Here is a 16,908-nt window from a genome sequence, read left to right on the forward strand (position 1 = left end):
ACTTTCCCAGTTAATAATTATGGGGAGATGATGCACAACTGACTGAATATTTCCATCTGATGGCATATTGCAGCCACAGTTACTTAAGTAAAACATCACACAGCTTCATAAAGCACTGGAATAAGCTGATAAAGGAATGCACAGGTGTCAAAGAGTGACTAATGCAATGATTCACACCTGTTTCTGCCTGAGGGGGAATGAAATGCAGGAAACTGCAAGTTAAGAATTAAAAAAAAATGTCACAGTTAACTGTTAAATATCTGAGCTGTTGCGAATGTGAGCACCAGTGAAGAGGCATATCTCCACAGGCTGGATGTGGATAAGATGGAGCGCCCTGAAGGCCTCAGCCTGCTCATTAATTTGCAGCAGAGCGTCGTCGTCGGATGCTGCGCCTCCGCTCATCTCTGCCTCCACTGCGCAGCCGCAGTTTCTCCGGGACGCAGAAAGAGCCGAGCAGGGAAGACAGCAAAAATGGCCCTCGATAATTTGATTTTCGCCCAATGCATCCTTTATTTTTTAGCCTTCGTGTTCGGCTTCATCGCCGTGGTGCCTCTGTCCGAGAACACGGAGGATTTCGGGGGCAAATGTCTGCTGTTCACGCGGGGTATGTGGCAAAACGAGAACATCACTGTGTCGAAGCAGCGCTTCATCGTGGAGGAGTGGGGACCCGAGTCCTCCTGCAGCTTCATCACTTTTGTCGGGATAGCGTCCCTCATCCTGTCCGCAGTGCAGGCATGGAGGCTACTGTTCTTCCTGTGCAAAGGACACGACGAGTGAGTGACGGTGCACTTGTGCTCCTTCAATGCAATTCAGTAGAAGCTGCATTGAAGCTCAGCGGAGCATCACATAGCACTCAGCTTTAACGGTTTCATGTAAATGTGCCTTTTCTGTCCATCCACGCCCTCATCCGCACAGTTCTCCTGTACACAGTACATCCTGCATGTATCATAATCTGCTGTATTATATTAACAGCATTAGAAGAAAGCTGTAAAAACGTCTCATCACTGTCATCTTCCATTATAAAGACGTGGGAAATACATTTAGGCTGCTGCTAAAAAACCCTAAATCACAACCTGTGTGTGGACTCTGTGACATCTAAGCTACCTGTGTCAGTATGTTCATGTAAAGACGTATTTCAGCTCAGAAATGATGCTGTGTAACAGGCCCACCTGTGTGTGAGTTTGACAGGCCTACATGTTCTAGAAAAAGACATGATTATGGCACAGGTTAGACTACATTTCTCCTTTCCCCTTTCTTTGCCTGCAGCTCCATTTTTAACGCCTTCCTCAACCTGCTGATCAGCTCCTTGGTGGTGTTCACAGTTTTCCTGTCCAGCACCATCGTCAGCGTGGGCTTCAACCTGTGGTGCGACGCCATCACTGAGGGTGGAACGATGCCCAGCAGGTGAGACAGGAACATAGAAACTCTCCTGTTCAGACACTGCTGTGATATAATCTTTCTAAATGCCTCATTTCTGTTTAGCTGTGAGGACCTGCAGGACACTGATCTAGAGCTGGGCCTGGACAACTCTGCTTTCTACGACCAGTTTGCTATAGCTCAGGTAACAACAGTTTGGTGACAGCATCATCCAGTGTGGCAAAGTCCTGAAGCAAAATTATGACGATTTCTGTCTTTCAGTTTGGTCTGTGGGCTGCCTGGCTCACCTGGCTCGGCATCGCGGTGATGGCCTTCCTGAAGGTCTACCACAACTACAGACAAGAGGACCTGCTGGACACCCTGATCCACGAGAAGGACCTGCTGCTCGGCCGCTCATCACGCCGCAACTCCGACCTCAAGACCGGCCTCATCTAGGAACCTGAGGATCCACAAACACACATTCATTTGCAGTCAACCGTTCCAGTCCTCTCGCCTGCCATGAGAAACACCAATGTTTGCCTGTGTAGACAATCACAATCAATTGGCTTTTGCTCCCACTGACCGCGGATTGAAACAAACGGACGATTTTAGCTTTGTTCTTCAGAGGTAATTGATTTTCCCTCAACAGAAAATATCTAAAGACGGTTCTTAATCTTTGAAGAGTCCTGCTTTATTGGGTTAAGTCATCCACTGTGTGCTTTTCTCTTCAGAACGCACAACTCCAGCCAAGCTCTGATAGTATTAAAACCATTTAAATGAAATGTAAACCCAGTTTGTCAGCTCATAAATTTATATCTAGCAGCACAGTATTAATGGTTTGGATAGTTCAGCCGATGGATCATGTTGTCTTTGTGTAACTTCTGCATGGACTTAATGCATGACAAATTATTAGGGTGTTTTTTTTTAGATGTAAAACCATGTTATTTTGTTTTATACACCAATAAATGTGTTCCTAAGGTTTTTTTTTTCTCGTAAGATGCGCAGTGCGTCTTTGTGAAGCGAGAACTCTTTGCATGCTGCAGCAAAGTGAAATGATGTGTGCTTTTGTGGTATATTTACACATTTATCAACAGCTACAAAAGATGTTTTCTAAAAGTGACAAATTGCAGAGCAGAACATTTATGTATTCGGCTGCCGGTCCAGAAAAGCTTTTAGCAATCTGTGTAAAAGAAACAGATCCTATCTTCTGCCATTTAGTAACTCAGGCTTCTTCTTCTTCTTTACACTTTATAGGCTACAAACCAATATATTGTATTAGTGTGAATAAACACACAAATATTACCTGCATGCATCTCGCTCCCCTTTACATCACATCCCACTGATTGTCAGAGGTTACTGGAAGAAAGCAAGTCATCTGCTTGACTTTGATAGGCAATGACAGTTTTATTCAAAACAAATGAAATCATAAAACGGTAGGAACTGAGAAAACCCTCCATAAAGGCACTTCTTTCAAAGTGACCATAAATGTTTGGACAGCAGTGAAATGCAGCTTTAAGCTAAATGTGCACATACAGGACATGAGTTCACTGGGTATCGTTTTATTGCTAATGACAATTTAGTTTGACAGTACAGAGTCGAGAGTATTTTCTTTCTTCTATACAGGCGCTATTAGCCTTATATTGCTTTGACATTCAAATGTGAGATCTCCAACATCTAATGCTTTCCATTTTGAGTTCCCTGAAACCTGTTATATAAAGAGCAGTGTTTTAATGGAAACTATGTGATGTGTGTTATTGCTCATAATGAGAGGTATGTGGGATGTGCATCACTGTGCCCTTTGATTCCTTCAATCCATTTGTGTGATGGTTTGGCTGTTTGAAGTTTACTTGCTTCATTTGATAAAGGGACTCGTATAATAACATCCAGTATCTGGGCACTGTTATATTTCTGTGTTTGGCCTCAAAAAATAGAAATGAACTTATTATGAGGAGTACGTCCTTGGTTTTTTTTAAAAAATGTTGTAGATATTTGTTAAACCCACCCCCATCCATACACTCATCCAAAGCTTGATGTGAATCTGACATCACACTAAAAACCTGGATATTGTTTTAAATAGAAATGCAGCAGGTAACGAAAAGTAAAAAAAACAATTAAGAATAGGTACTCGAATACTTGTGTAGATGCAGATATACAATATAGAAGAAAAACATTTAGGACAAAGGATTTTTTTGGTGGGACTCGAGCGGTTACAAAGAGGAACACTGTCAAAAGCATTAGCATTCATTCAGTTTGAGTATATTCTCTTTGATGACAGATAATATTGTGCTGCAGATTTTCTCCTCAGTGGAACTAGGAATCGGCTGACAGTCATCCGTACAGCCGAGCAGACAGCCTGAAAAGAATGAGGTGTTTTTCATCTTGCATTCATTCGACCCGCTACTGTGAAGTGATGCAGCCCTGTGTTTTCTTTCTTGCAGATCATTATCGAACAGTTTACACACTGGCGCTTCTATCCTCCTCCTCTCAAATGTGCACTGTGCCAATCAAAGCTGTTTACAAACGTCTCTACATTCATTTATGTGCAATTACAAGGCTAAATACTGTGATAGTCCTTAGTATATTGAACCATATATACACATTCAGTACTGTGTAATATCTGATATACATAAATCATGTACCGTAACAAAATAAATATTTGCATTCCATGGAAACATTCACCCACAGACAATAGACTGTGACATGAACTGAAAAGTCACATGATCGTGGAGGTTATGTGAGTGTTATATGTGAGCATCAACATTGCAGATGTGCAAAATGTCATTACAACCTAAACATGGGAGTGGCATGCCCACCACTTTAGTACATATATACATACAGACATGGAAGCTACATATTTCTGGGATTACACATTTTCCCTTTTTCACTGTCAGAGTGGTACAACACCACAGACAGTGTACAGAGCCTTTGCCAAACGGCTGAGGTGTTTGCAGGCCTGGGCACCTTCAAAGGTAGGAAAAAGAGGGGTCTGAAAAAAATAAAGGAGGCTCCATGTCTCCACCTGTGGTCGGTCACAGTCACTGCATGGTCAGCCATATCCAGCAGCCCCACAGCAGCTGTTTCATGTGCAGCAGGTAGACGGCCAAGGCGGCCTCCAGCTCCTCGCACACTCGCTGTGGGCGCCGGCGGTCTGTGCAGTACATGGCCACACCCAGGAATGACATCAGCAGGAAGAGGCAGGTGAACAGGGCGAGGTGGGGGCGGGACGGTGTCGTCTCATAGGCTGCATACAGGAAAACCAGAGCAGTTTTGATTTGTAAATGATAACGATTTGAATTGTCGCATGCACACATCTCGCTTTCCTTCTTTACCCAGCAAAGGCAAGACCTGGCAGGTGGCATGTTTTAGAGGAGCTTGTGTGATTTAATACTGTGTATATGTTAAGTACAACCTCGTCACATAAACTGTCATTTCGGTGTTGTTAAAATGGGGGTGACGGTGATCGGCTCAACTCCACATCGCAAATCAAGTGAAAACATTTCCCCAACAATTATCCTAAATCTTTCTACTTGATGTTTTTTTTTTTTTTTTTTTTTTTTTTTTTTTTTTTTAAACACTAAATTAGATCCAGTTGCTCGTTGCCATTAAAAGTGCAGTATTGCAAACACTCTCTCATGCACGTTATCACAGTGATCCTTCGAGACAGACTTACCAGCTAAACAGTCACAGTAAGGAATTTCTGTGAAGCCGACAGAAAAGAGGCCAGTCAGTCAACGGGAGCCAACCTCTGTGATGTACAGCAGCTACCAACCAGCTGCTGTGCCCTCATAGACTCCACTATCTCTCTGGAACAGACTCCATGGTGCCTCATTTGCATGCATAATTAATTGCAAAGAGTAAATCACTTGCTCGTGTTTGGACGTCTCTCAGCATTACATTATTTTTAAATAGTTCAGAATTCCCAAAGGACAAGAGTTTACGATGCAATGTCGGGATGCTTTAATACATTTTGTGTTTCCTCCTTACTGTGAAGTGCAAGACATACACAGCTGTTACAAATGAGTTGGGGGTTCAACTATGTGCTGGGATAGCATTAATGTCAGGAACAGTTTAATAAACAATCAGAATTACAGTTAAATAGTCGCCATATGACTCTGTTCACTTGTTTGTGTTTTTGTGAATGTAGTGTGAAGCCACTGGACTAGTTTGCTCGAGATGCTGAGGCACCAGAGGGCAGTATGTTCTTTTTGGTTGCACATCTGACTTTTGGTTGCATGTTTTCTTACCATGCACTGTGGTCTCTGGTTCCCTGAATCGAACCCTCCGCTCGCCTTTCCGTCTGTGGTTGGGTTCTGTGTCGGACCCATAGCTGGGACTTGGCCTCTTTAGGATGGAGGTGGGGACTTTACAGGTGGACACCTACATCAGACACAATTCAGGTTGAGTATACTCAAGTCCAAGCTCCTGAGAAATTTCAAAGATGAGCAACAAATAGCTAGGAGGCACAAATCTTGTACAAACAAGCTGAGTCACATCCAGAGTAACAGCGCTGAAGAGGCCTGCAGGTGTTGTTCTCCCCACCTTAGGTTTCAGTGTGTCCTCCTGTTGGTGGTGGGTATCCTTTCTGTGGCGAACCTCTGAGTGTTTCTCCCGGTGGGAATGAGGAAGACAGTTGACGGTGTCTCGAAGGGACTCTGCGGCAACGAAGCGTTTGGACAGCGCAGACACACACTGACCCAGAGAGTCTAGCAAGAGAACCATGACGGGACAGCATGTTAGTGGAGACCTACAGCTGCTTCACACCCAAGTCTGCAGCCAAGACAGACTGTGAGCTGAAGTTAAACATACAAATTTGAAAATGCAAATGTGTCCAAGAAAAGTTTACTCTGTCAGCACCAGGTGCAGCTCAGTGTAGCCGGTTCAAGTTACAAACACTGATGTAAAAATCCTCCAGCTCACTCGTTTTGGTTTTCCAGTGTCTGATTGTCAAAAAAATATTCTGGTGATACTCATCAAATTATATTTTAACTGGTCTCATTGCAAAATCTAAAAAAAATAAGTATCACTACCCAAAGAGACACAATCTCTGTATTGCTGTTTATGTATAATCAGCCTTTATTTAGCTATGTTAAAGTAGAGGCCTCATATACAAAATAGTCGAGTGAAGATACAAGTAAACAGAAGCTGGAGGTAAACTAATAAAAAAAAATTAGATAAAATTGGCAATAAAACAATTTCAGAAGGCATATCCGTGAAATAATAAAACCATGATGAATAAACAGAGCAATTAAGCAGTAAATTGTTCCGTCCCTTGACAGATAGGAGATGGAATCGATAAGTTAGTCTATCACAGTTCTAGGTCCTTTGTCACTAGACTAGCTTCCATAGAGTGAGTGAGCATATTTTTGTATAGAAAATAAACAGTGAACTGTAGTTCATTCATAAAGACTTTAAGATTTAACAAAATATTTTTTTAATCCATACTTTTCTTACAAAAAGGCCTGATCCCAACTTGGCTAGCCAATATTTTAACAGGCTTTTTAGTATACTGAATCAACTTTAGATCAGTTAAAAAGCAATTACAACAAAACTTTGGGGGAATTTTGAATATTTAATGAGACTAAAGAGCAGAGAATTGACTGAAAACTAGTAACTTAAAAGTGAATGAAAGCTTCACATATTTAGGGACACATTTTTAATTCTAATGTGAAAATATGATCAAATATCACCACATACTGCTGCATGATAAACCACAGTCCAGCTGCTGTTATTATATTCTCTAATTCAGCTTGCAAATGCACGTAAATAGTTCGTCAGCAGAGGGAGGGTGGCTGACCTAGTTTATGATGAAGGGTATCTGGGGGACAAGAGAAGTAAACACTTAGACATGCCTCTGTTGAAGCATCTCGCTGATTCCTCTGTGTACAATACAAAATGAAAGGTCACGCAAATAGCGAACAGAGACTACAGTGCACGCTTTATTTTAGTGCTTTTAGTGCCAAACATTTGTAAGACCATCTGAGGTGAACAACAAGGAATGTTGTAAAGCTTTTCCTTTATATGGTCTATTTTTCTGTCTTTATGTAGCTGCTCGTGTTCGGCACCGCTGCCTCTGAAAGCTGAGTCAACAACAAGCCTGGTTTCTACGAATTGTTTTCTACGCCACAGCAGTCTTCACAAAAATGCAGAGTTCAGAACTGGGCAGAGAGTGTTGCTCCCTCTAAGTGCAAGCCAAGCATACATACTGTACAACAAAACTATGGCCTCAAACTGTCACGAAGCTACTTTTCTTCTCTTGCTCTGCATAAAACCACTCCTGTGTTCAACATGATTGCAAGTGTTTATTAATTTAACGTTTTCATGGGTCGACACGGTTTAAAAGCTAAATGAAGCGCTTCAAACCACATCTACTCATGCTCTCTAACAGAGAGGAGATAACTTCTCCTTAGATTAACATCACAACACAATGAGATCCCTGCCCTAAATGTAATCAGAGGTTAATTACATACTAATGAGAGCAATGTCTTCCACTGTGGTTTTCTTAAACTTATATCCGTGTTTGTTTTGTCGTTAACCTGCATACATTGGTCCCTGTGCCGTAAAGTGACTTCACACTGACTGTGCCCTTCTGTGCCATTTAACTCAGGTAAGTGTTTACCTGAATATTCAGTCTTGCCAATCTCAGCATAGACGGTTGCCATGAGCTCCAGGCTTCTGGCTGTAATTGGATGGTCATTACCGAAGGCCCTCTGGTGAATCTTTGTAGCCTGAAAGATGCAGAGACATACCAGCTCAAATGTATTATATTTGCTCATAACACTTAAATTAAACCAAAAGAAATTATGAAATAATGAAATTCACATACCTTACCGCTGTATTCTAGGGCAAGATGAGGTCTGAAAGGAAAAAGAAATGACACCACTAAACAAAAGTGGCACTATTTCGTTTTCTGGATTAAAGTATTTCATATCTGATGAAAACAAATGTAGAATTTTACAAAGGGACATTGAATTTTCAATTGGAACCTATCTGCACATTTTTCTCCCATTTAGAAACATAAATATAGTAAATATTTCTTAAGATCACAACAATGTGTAACCTGAATCAAGTGTAGAGGTCGGTGCTTCACTGTCAGCTGAGCGTATCTGTTTCAGTGTTTGGAGCCCAGCGGCATGACAAATCTAAACACGTGTGTGCTGTGATTGGTCGCACACAGCAGGACTGTGGGCACTCAGGCGCCTTATGAAGGAAGTGGAAACCTTCCATTTCTGCCAGCACTGCTGCCCCTGTCTATTCTCCAGGGTGAATTACAGAAGACATGGCGCTTCCAGGTTGGTTTTCTGTCTCGTGCCCCTCCATCGTTCCTCTGTTGAGTGCTAATCTAGGTGAACCTGATGTGGTTCATTGAAGATCTGCCAGCTGTTCCTCTCATATCTGACCTGAAAAGCCATCCAAGGACATTCATCACCCTCACACCCTCATGTGTGCCTATAGATGTAGAGCAAGCTCTGTTTAGTGTGACAGATGTCAGCTTCACTGTTCCAAACCCACACTTCCTTCAATTAGTAATGGCCAGGTGTCAGTTTGCACTGCTTTAGAAGGTTACTTCTCTGAGGACATCTGATCAGCAAAGACAGTAAAGCTCTTCCCTGGCTCGAAGGACTTCCTACGACATTGCTGAAAGATTCAGGAAGCATTACAACTTCCTGAATCTGCAGTGAGAAAGGTCTGAGGGTGAGGCATGTGGTGGAGGGCTTTGGGACATTAAGACAATTTCCTTACTTAGCAAAAACAAAGCATTTTATTTTTAGTTTCTGATCATTTCTTGCAACTTTATAGTCTTTGCAAAGTATGTTTCAATCTGCAAGACAGGATCAAAGAGCAGAATCAAATTCCTGCTTGTCCCTTTTTTTAGCCAGAAACCCAAGCCTCTGGGTACAGTCATGCACAATCAGTACCATCTCATTTAAGTTTAACTACTGTATGCTCCTTGCATTAATGAAGCACCACAAGCAGCCCTCTGCTGAGCAAACCTTCCACCCTCTGTCACCCTCTCTGGCGATCAGGTTAAATGGCCTAATCCCAACAATGACAACAGAGGCACAGAAAATGGGTGCATGCTCTGGCCTAACAAAGTACCCCTGCAACAGGAGACACCAGATCCAGTTAAGGTGTTCCTCCTGTAACACTCACGTAGAGTGCGGTGTCTCTTTTCTCCACATCTACAAGGAAATTCAACTCTAGCCCAAAAGACTTGGAGTTGGGCTTTATCTAGTTCGAAAAATTTCCATTGCAGAGAGGTGAATGTGTCCATGCAGGTGGAGAGAGTCGTGCAATTTTTTTTCTCGGAACAATTGCACATCTTTACAGCAACAGCAAAGACTTATCCAGAATTTTTCAAAAGCAATAAACAAAACTATGAAATGTTAATATAAGCAAAGCCAAAAATGAATAATTTCTTAAAGCGGGTTTTTAAAAACGTAACACAAATGTGCCCAAAAAGCCAAATCATTAATTTTAAAAGTCGTTTTAATAAAATATTTATCTCACAACTGTTATTAACCTAAGCTGAGGGTTTTACCTCACAGACAAACAAGTTAGTTATCTTACAATATGCACTGCGCTGCTGCTTGCGTAATAAAACTGATAACAGAAACAAATGCAAACATATTGCTTGCTTTGTTGCACCTGAATCAGCACCAATTTTTGTTTCAGCTCAGAGCTCTATAGAGAGGCAAAATGCCACAGAAACACATATATATGTGTGTGTGTGTATAAGTATATATATGCACATACAGTATTTTGTGGGTGATGAGACAAACCATAAAAGTGAAATACTTGAACTATAAATCCACTCGTGATGAGCCCACTGAGCCTTTAAACTCACAGAACATGAAACAGCCCATTAATTACACCCCAGTGGAAGCTACAGCAGGACAATTTTACCTACTGTTTGCTCATGATGCAGAGCTGAGCCAGCCGTTCGAGATGCTGTGCCTGGGAGGCCTGCTCCGAAAGTTCCTCTGGGCTCGTCCATCCTGCAGAGCCCAGTGTAGCCTCCTCCTGAGGCCCTGTTACACAAACGCAGGGCATGGAATCACAGTCAGCCCACTAAAAAAACAAAACCAAAAAAAAACAGCCCTTCTGCTTGTCTATGTGTCCTTTCTCCTAACTACTCCTTGCTTGCGTTACTTCTCTACCACTACACAGAAGAAAAGTAAACTCCCAAAAGCCTGGGCATCAGCCTGCCTGGCACTGCTGTGGACTTTAAGCCTGAACAGTAAAGAGGAGCCAACTGAGGACTGGAGACAAGAGAGCAGAGATAAGGGCAGGAGAGAGCGGATAAGGGAGTCAAACAACACACTCGCCACGCCCACTGGAGCACTGAGACGCACACAGGGACAAACGCAAACAGAATACACACCGAGGGCACTCTACACATGTATCACTGCGGAGTTGGAAACGCTTGTAATCCATGCCACAGGCGAGTGCAAATAAATCACTGTAGCAGGTAAAGACTTTAGTTTGCATTACAAAACCCATACAATGACAATTATGTCAGCTGTCAGAGGGGAAACAGAGAGAAGGGCACATTTGAGAAAGATGCCAGGGAGAGAAAGAAAGCCTGTAAGCTGCAGCTGTAGTGTCAGCTCTGCCCCTGGAGAAGTCCGGCATTTAATCCGAGCGAGTGCTGAATCAGGGCCTTCAGTATTCTGTAGTGACACACAGCTCCTAATGAGAGTGTGGCCATTTGTCTTCTACTATGTGTGTCCCTGATCCCCTCCACTGTGCCCATGCTACACTGCACTGCTGCCTCAGCAGCAGACAGAGAGGAAGAGGCAGACGTCTGGAGCAGCAGCAGCATGTGATGGATGAGCGGCCTTGCTCTGAACACTCGCATAAAGCTTCACCAGGCTTATTGTAAACAAAGATGGAGTTGGGCAGAATGGGACGTCATTCCATATTACCTTAACAACTTAAAGGAGCTGACTCTTTGATTTGTACAAAAGGCACACAGTTAAATCATCTATTTATTATTTGCAGGCTAGTTTGTAGTTGCAGGAAGCACATAAGTCACACTTGAGAGCTGCCGACTCCAAACGCAGTCTGCCAACAGCTTCAGTTCATCGTCTAAATGAAAAATAAAATTACTCTTGTGTACCACAAATCAAGAAAACCTGGATCCTTCATGCTTAGAGTACATATTTCTAGAGAGTTTCTACATAAAGAATTATTTCATGTATAATTAATTCATAAATTTAGTTCATTTGTGTTGACTAACAGTTTTAAAATTTTTAGTGGAATCTCCTTAAAAACTGATCCATATAAAAACAAGCAAACCATTCATTTATTTTAAAAAACATACTTCATATATGCAGAAGTATATACATGTCTGATGAAGTTTCACACATTCAGCTGCTGTGCAACGTTCAAAAAACACGACACTGATATAACAAATAGCTGAAAACAATTCATTAAACTGTTCAAAATGAGCACTGTCTTTATTTTACACGTAAACACTACCCAATTGCATTTGTTTTTCCCAGGAAATTTAACTTCTAGGAAACAAAGCCAAAAATACATTCAAAGTCAAAGTGCACACACTGACCAACACTTGCTGAGTGTTTTGCAATTGTTTTCCCAGTGGAATTCACTGATAAAATAATGAGAAAAGTACTTGCCTGTGCTCCCCTGAAGAGCTGTGAGCTCGATCAATGCCACTTCATAGAACATTTTTTCAGCCTGGATGAACTGGAGGGCCTTTCCATCTGTTTATATGGGTGAAGGATCAGGCTCAGATGTCAACAGGATTAGTCAGTTGCTGAAGTTAAAAACAGCCTTGTTGCCCAGCTCACGTTTTTCCTTTTGCACACCACTTGAGAACTACCCCTGTGGGCAACCAGAGTGTGTAATAATCCAAAGCACATTGTTGATTTCCAGGTCTAGAGCTCTCGAGACAGACTTCACTCACTGGTGTCTGTAGCCTTTGTTTTTGTGTCAGGACCTACTGTTTTTGTGGTTTTGTGTGTCAGACACACTAAAGATCCTGAATCTCACATGTATCAGATCACACCTCATATTTCTCTTGTATTGCATTTGTAATTCAATGTCTGGTTTTCTTTTATGTTTTGAACACAATCCTTTTGATTGACCTGACTGGCAGGGCTTTTTTTGTTTCCATGAAAAGAGTCTCTATTTAAAGCATCCTAAAAATAGCTCCCTTTGTAAAGCATCCTGTGCACTCAGTGTCCCACTGTAAAATGACACCATTGATGCTTGTCAGGTGAATTTAAAGACCAATGGGATGGAGAATGCTTAAAATAAACACAGCCGTGCCTGTCTAAATGTCCTACTTAACACTCAATTCCTCATGTGTAAAACGCTCTAAATTCCATCTTTGGTATTTCACTTTTCAGCACTGCTGTGCCACTGCTTGCCAATTATACTTCAATATATAACAAATAAAGCTAAATATTTACAACTTTTGTGTTGAAGTTAACACGGTGAACAATAACTTTCCACTCTCGAGGAACAGTTAATCTTGGAGCTGAAAATCACAACAGCTGGTTTCCTTCATTTTGTGACCAGTAGAATAATGTCCGCCCTGCACACTCCTGAAACAACATTTAGGTCGAGCCAGGAAAATTAAGACACAGGTCAGTTCAAATGGGACATGATATTTGATCCTCAATGCAAGGAAAGCACAGTTCTTGAGAGGAAGGATAAAAGCTAAACTGAAACAAGATGAGGAATGATGATGATGAAAGTTAAAAAGCTGTTAGTGGATGTACAACTGAATAATTTAAGACAGTAAGAAATAACGTAGCAACCTGTCATTAAAAGCCAGCATTTTTAATAATAAAGTCCCTCAGAAAACACTATTCTTGAGCTATTTTTGGTTTGATGTTTTAAGCAAATCATGAGCTCCATTACAGGATGATTAGAAATGCGCTATACCTGGCCCAGCTCCTGGGAGTCACCTGGCAGCAGGGAATAAGGCGGGTATGAGCTGGACCATCTGTGAGGGAGGAGCAGCCATCACCAAAGGTCAGAGCACTACTTCTGCCTGCTATTTTTAGTCAGCCTGGACCACAACAATGCAACAACAGGAACCTCACACAATCCCCTCCTGGGAATGGCCTCCACTCTAAGCATCCACACACACACACAACCTTCACAGAACTGGTAATTGGAATGCACTCCAAAACTCGACAACAACTTGCATTAACACTGGCACCTATAAAAGGCACATCAGACCACACCTGCAGCGTGAGTGTACTGAAATATCCTCCTAAAGTAGCTACACAATCAACTCTAGCCTGTATTACACCAAGATTTCCTGTAGAATTATACAGATCATGTAATTAAACATGACACATGGCTATACTATATGAGTAGTACTATTTCTGTGCTGCATATCAACTTTAACAATATAAAGACAGGATATAACCAAGGTTTCATTAGATAACAGCCTTTTATTTGAGATTAAAGTCTATATAAATGGGTCTGTATTCTTTCCATGAAACTCCTATCAGTACACACTCAGAAGCCAAAAGAACTTCTGGCTGTGGACAAAGGTCACTTGTGCCTACTGCCAGCTCTGATAACAATACGTCAAGCCCTAAGCGGTCATTGCACTGCCACAATCGCTATCAACTGCATTTAATACAGTGTCTTTGCCTGGAGCAAAGCCAGCACAGCAACACAAAGCTGAGATACTTTGAATAAGTAAATTCAGCTTTCTTTCCTAACACGCATTAGACCACGAGACAACATGCGAGGAGTTGCTGCAAATTCCGTTCTCATGAATTATTTGTGTGAAACTCCAGAGTTCCCACATCCTGCTCCCAGTCTGACCCTTCACCTGCCTCCCTGGAGGACAACCACACCACAACATCACTGCTGCAGCTACTGATGCTCATGAGAAACACTGCAACCACTGAAACAAACAGTTTCTGAAAAGTCTTTGCACACAGCGTACCTCTAACATATCCAGTGATTGACTATACTCACTAGAAGCTGTTTAATTGGGTTATTACAGTTGTGATGATCTTATTTTTGCGATTTTATTATGAAAACATGACATTTTTTTTGGTTAATATCGAAAACTCTTCCATTCTGCTGCTGACCTACTACACAACAACAAAGGCGGTTACATTTTCAAGGCTGTAAGTTTACACTAAAAGTAAAAGAACGTAACTCTATCGCCCACAAATTACCACAATTTGACATTACCGCTAATGACCTTATGTAATAATGTGCTGCATGTCAAAAGATTTAACCCTGTCATGGTAGACGACCCTCTGAGGTGGATACGTTTTCATGCTGAGAGGGGCAGAGTGTGATGGCTATTGATGAAGTGAAGCTCAGCAAATCGACCTATTTTGGAAAACGGACAGTGGGAGGTAGAGCCTTTGCTGAGGTGGATAACCTGAGCTGGCAAGTTAAGTGTTGGAGTGTCTCAGTAACAGGGAGAGGAGCCATGGAGGTAATATATCCTGAAATGAAACACCTCTCTATTATCTCTAGGCCCTATACCGTCTATAGTTTATGGAAGCAGCGAAGTGGTGATGCACAGGCTAGTCAGTGCATATACAGGTTAATTAGTGCTCTCCCACTCTGTTGTGCAGAGATAAGAGCCTACAAATCCTCTTAAGAGGCACACACACAGCCCGGGCAACACACAAAACATGTGGCAATCTGGGACAAATGTGTTATAATGAACTCCCTCAAAGACCTCCACTCATTCCCCCTCGGTTTACACTGCTTTCTATAAAGGGACTATATCCTCTATTGTGGTGGAATTTACCATACCTGCCTCCGAGAGCCAAAAAACTAGTTTCATAGTTAGCTGCTTGCTAAAGGCGCAGTGGACAGAGACAGTGAAAGCATCAGATGGGGAGCAAAAGCGGACTTTTTCTGATATTGTTGCAAAAGGATACAATTCTTTTCAGTGATGAAGAGTTCTGCAATCTGTAAAGCACAGAAAAAACAACCAAGTGACATGCGTAAGCATTAAATAATTCATTTCCAATATCATTCCCCAGCATGATGTCATGAGCTGTCAAAACATGTAATTCTGCTCTCCTCGCAGCACCACTGGTCTGGTCAACATCACGCCGCTCGTTCCAAAGTTCTGGAGTAAAGGCTATGTTTTGACATCGGGGACATTCCTTCAGGCACTACTAAGCAGAATTAAAACTGCAGCTCTGCCTTTATAGGAGGGCCTTGTAAAGCGCCCCACTATGTAATCTGCTAAGATTTGGCCTGGCTACACATAATGCCACCTGACCTCAAACATAGCCCGCACACAATGGGGCAGACATCGGCTGAATACTACAATATTTCTAACAAAGTGAGTCGTCTAACAACACTGTTGCTGTACATTGGTGCTGCATTCAATACCTCATGTAGCAGCGAGCACACCATCAGTCCTGCTGGGACAGAAGTCATCTTACAGTGTCAACACAGAGACACATGATGGACTGTGCTGTTAGATTTGACATTGGTGTTTGAGACATCAAGGTTGAATGTTCCCTGTGTGCTGTGCTGTGTGATAATTTATGATGCTCAAAAGGAGACATGATGCGAATGTGCCTGTACAGCTGTGCATCTAATGAGCATGTGCACTCATGTTGGTATGTGTGGAAGACAAAGAAGACACAGTGTATGTATGTGTGTGTGTGTGTGTGTGTGTGTGCGTGTGTGTGTGTGTGTGTGTGTGTGTGTGTGTGTGTGTGTGTGTGTGTGTGTGTGTGTGTATTTCCATCTGGCTCACCTGGTGTAAGCAGTTGGGCAGAGAGGTGAAGCTCTGCACATGGGTCAGTCCCAGCAGGCAGCTGAGGAAGCAGTGGAGGGCGGCCTGGTACTCCCCCTGCTGCTGGAGCTGCTGTCCCAGCTCAAACAGGCCCTCCCTCCCTCCGCTCAGCATCCCCAGTCCCAGCCAGAGTCAGCGCTGCCTCCCATCAGAGCTCCACCGGCCGAGGACGGACGTTCCTCCCTTCACCACTCCACTGAAGCACCACAGGTAGAAAGAAAGCGCCACAGAGTGAAATATCAGAAGAAAAGAACGGCAGCTAATCACATAAACACAGACAGAGAGGTGGCAGAGGTGGAGTGAGCAGCACAGCTTCCTCAGTCTCGTCTGTGCACAGTAAGTCAAGGACAGGTGGTAAGGAGCAGGCTGAGGGAGCGCCGGCGACTCACACAGAAAAGATCCATTCCCCTCCCTCCTCCCAGGCTGCACCAGGAAAGGAGGACAGAGGAAGTCTGAGAGTATTTGCTGTGTGAGTGGCAGAGCTCTGCACCAATCCCTGCTCTGATCACGTACAGAAGCTCCGCCAGCACACTGGATCTCTCTCCAATCCTTGAACAGGGAAATTGCAAAGATGTATGTTTTGATGATGAAAAGCAAATATAGTGGCACATGTTCTACCGTGTATATTTAAATGTAGTAGACAACGAGATCAACTTGTCTTATATTCTGCTATTTGTCTCTGCTACTGTGGATTCACAACACAGTACATTATGTAAATCTACAGTGTGTTAAAGAATCATTTGAAGCATTCCTACCACACTAATGATTTATAAATG

General features: G+C 42.5%; 2 protein-coding genes across 3 annotated transcripts; one reads left to right on the forward strand and one right to left on the reverse strand.

Annotated features, from left to right (window-relative positions):
- Positions 1-406: 406 nt before the first annotated feature.
- LOC111578971 (transmembrane protein 179) lies at positions 407-3,093 on the forward strand. The gene is made up of 4 exons (XM_023285998.3): positions 407-773; positions 1,267-1,404; positions 1,483-1,561; positions 1,639-3,093. Exons 1-4 carry the CDS (start codon positions 472-474, stop codon positions 1,810-1,812), a joined length of 693 nt encoding a protein of 230 aa, XP_023141766.1. The 5' UTR covers positions 407-471; the 3' UTR covers positions 1,813-3,093.
- On the reverse strand, positions 2,736-16,540 carry c20h14orf180 (chromosome 20 C14orf180 homolog). 2 transcript variants are annotated; one of them, XM_055006107.1, is made up of 10 exons: positions 16,094-16,540; positions 15,258-15,288; positions 11,997-12,083; positions 10,265-10,385; positions 8,180-8,210; positions 7,973-8,081; positions 5,896-6,059; positions 5,601-5,733; positions 5,027-5,053; positions 2,736-4,597 (listed from the first exon to the last, which is right to left on the reverse strand). In XM_055006107.1, the coding sequence occupies exons 1-10, from the start codon at positions 16,244-16,246 to the stop codon at positions 4,392-4,394; spliced, it is 1,062 nt and encodes a 353-aa protein (XP_054862082.1). In that variant the 5' UTR covers positions 16,247-16,540; the 3' UTR covers positions 2,736-4,391. The 2 variants fall into 2 exon arrangements, with proteins under 2 accessions (XP_054862082.1, XP_023141765.1); XM_023285997.3 differs by lacking the exon at positions 5,027-5,053 and having other exon boundaries at positions 16,094-16,535.
- Positions 16,541-16,908: the final 368 nt, after the last annotated feature.

The sequence above is a fragment of the Amphiprion ocellaris genome, chromosome 20 (genome assembly GCF_022539595.1).
Source record: "Amphiprion ocellaris isolate individual 3 ecotype Okinawa chromosome 20, ASM2253959v1, whole genome shotgun sequence".
Classification (NCBI taxonomy): Eukaryota; Metazoa; Chordata; class Actinopteri; family Pomacentridae; genus Amphiprion; species Amphiprion ocellaris.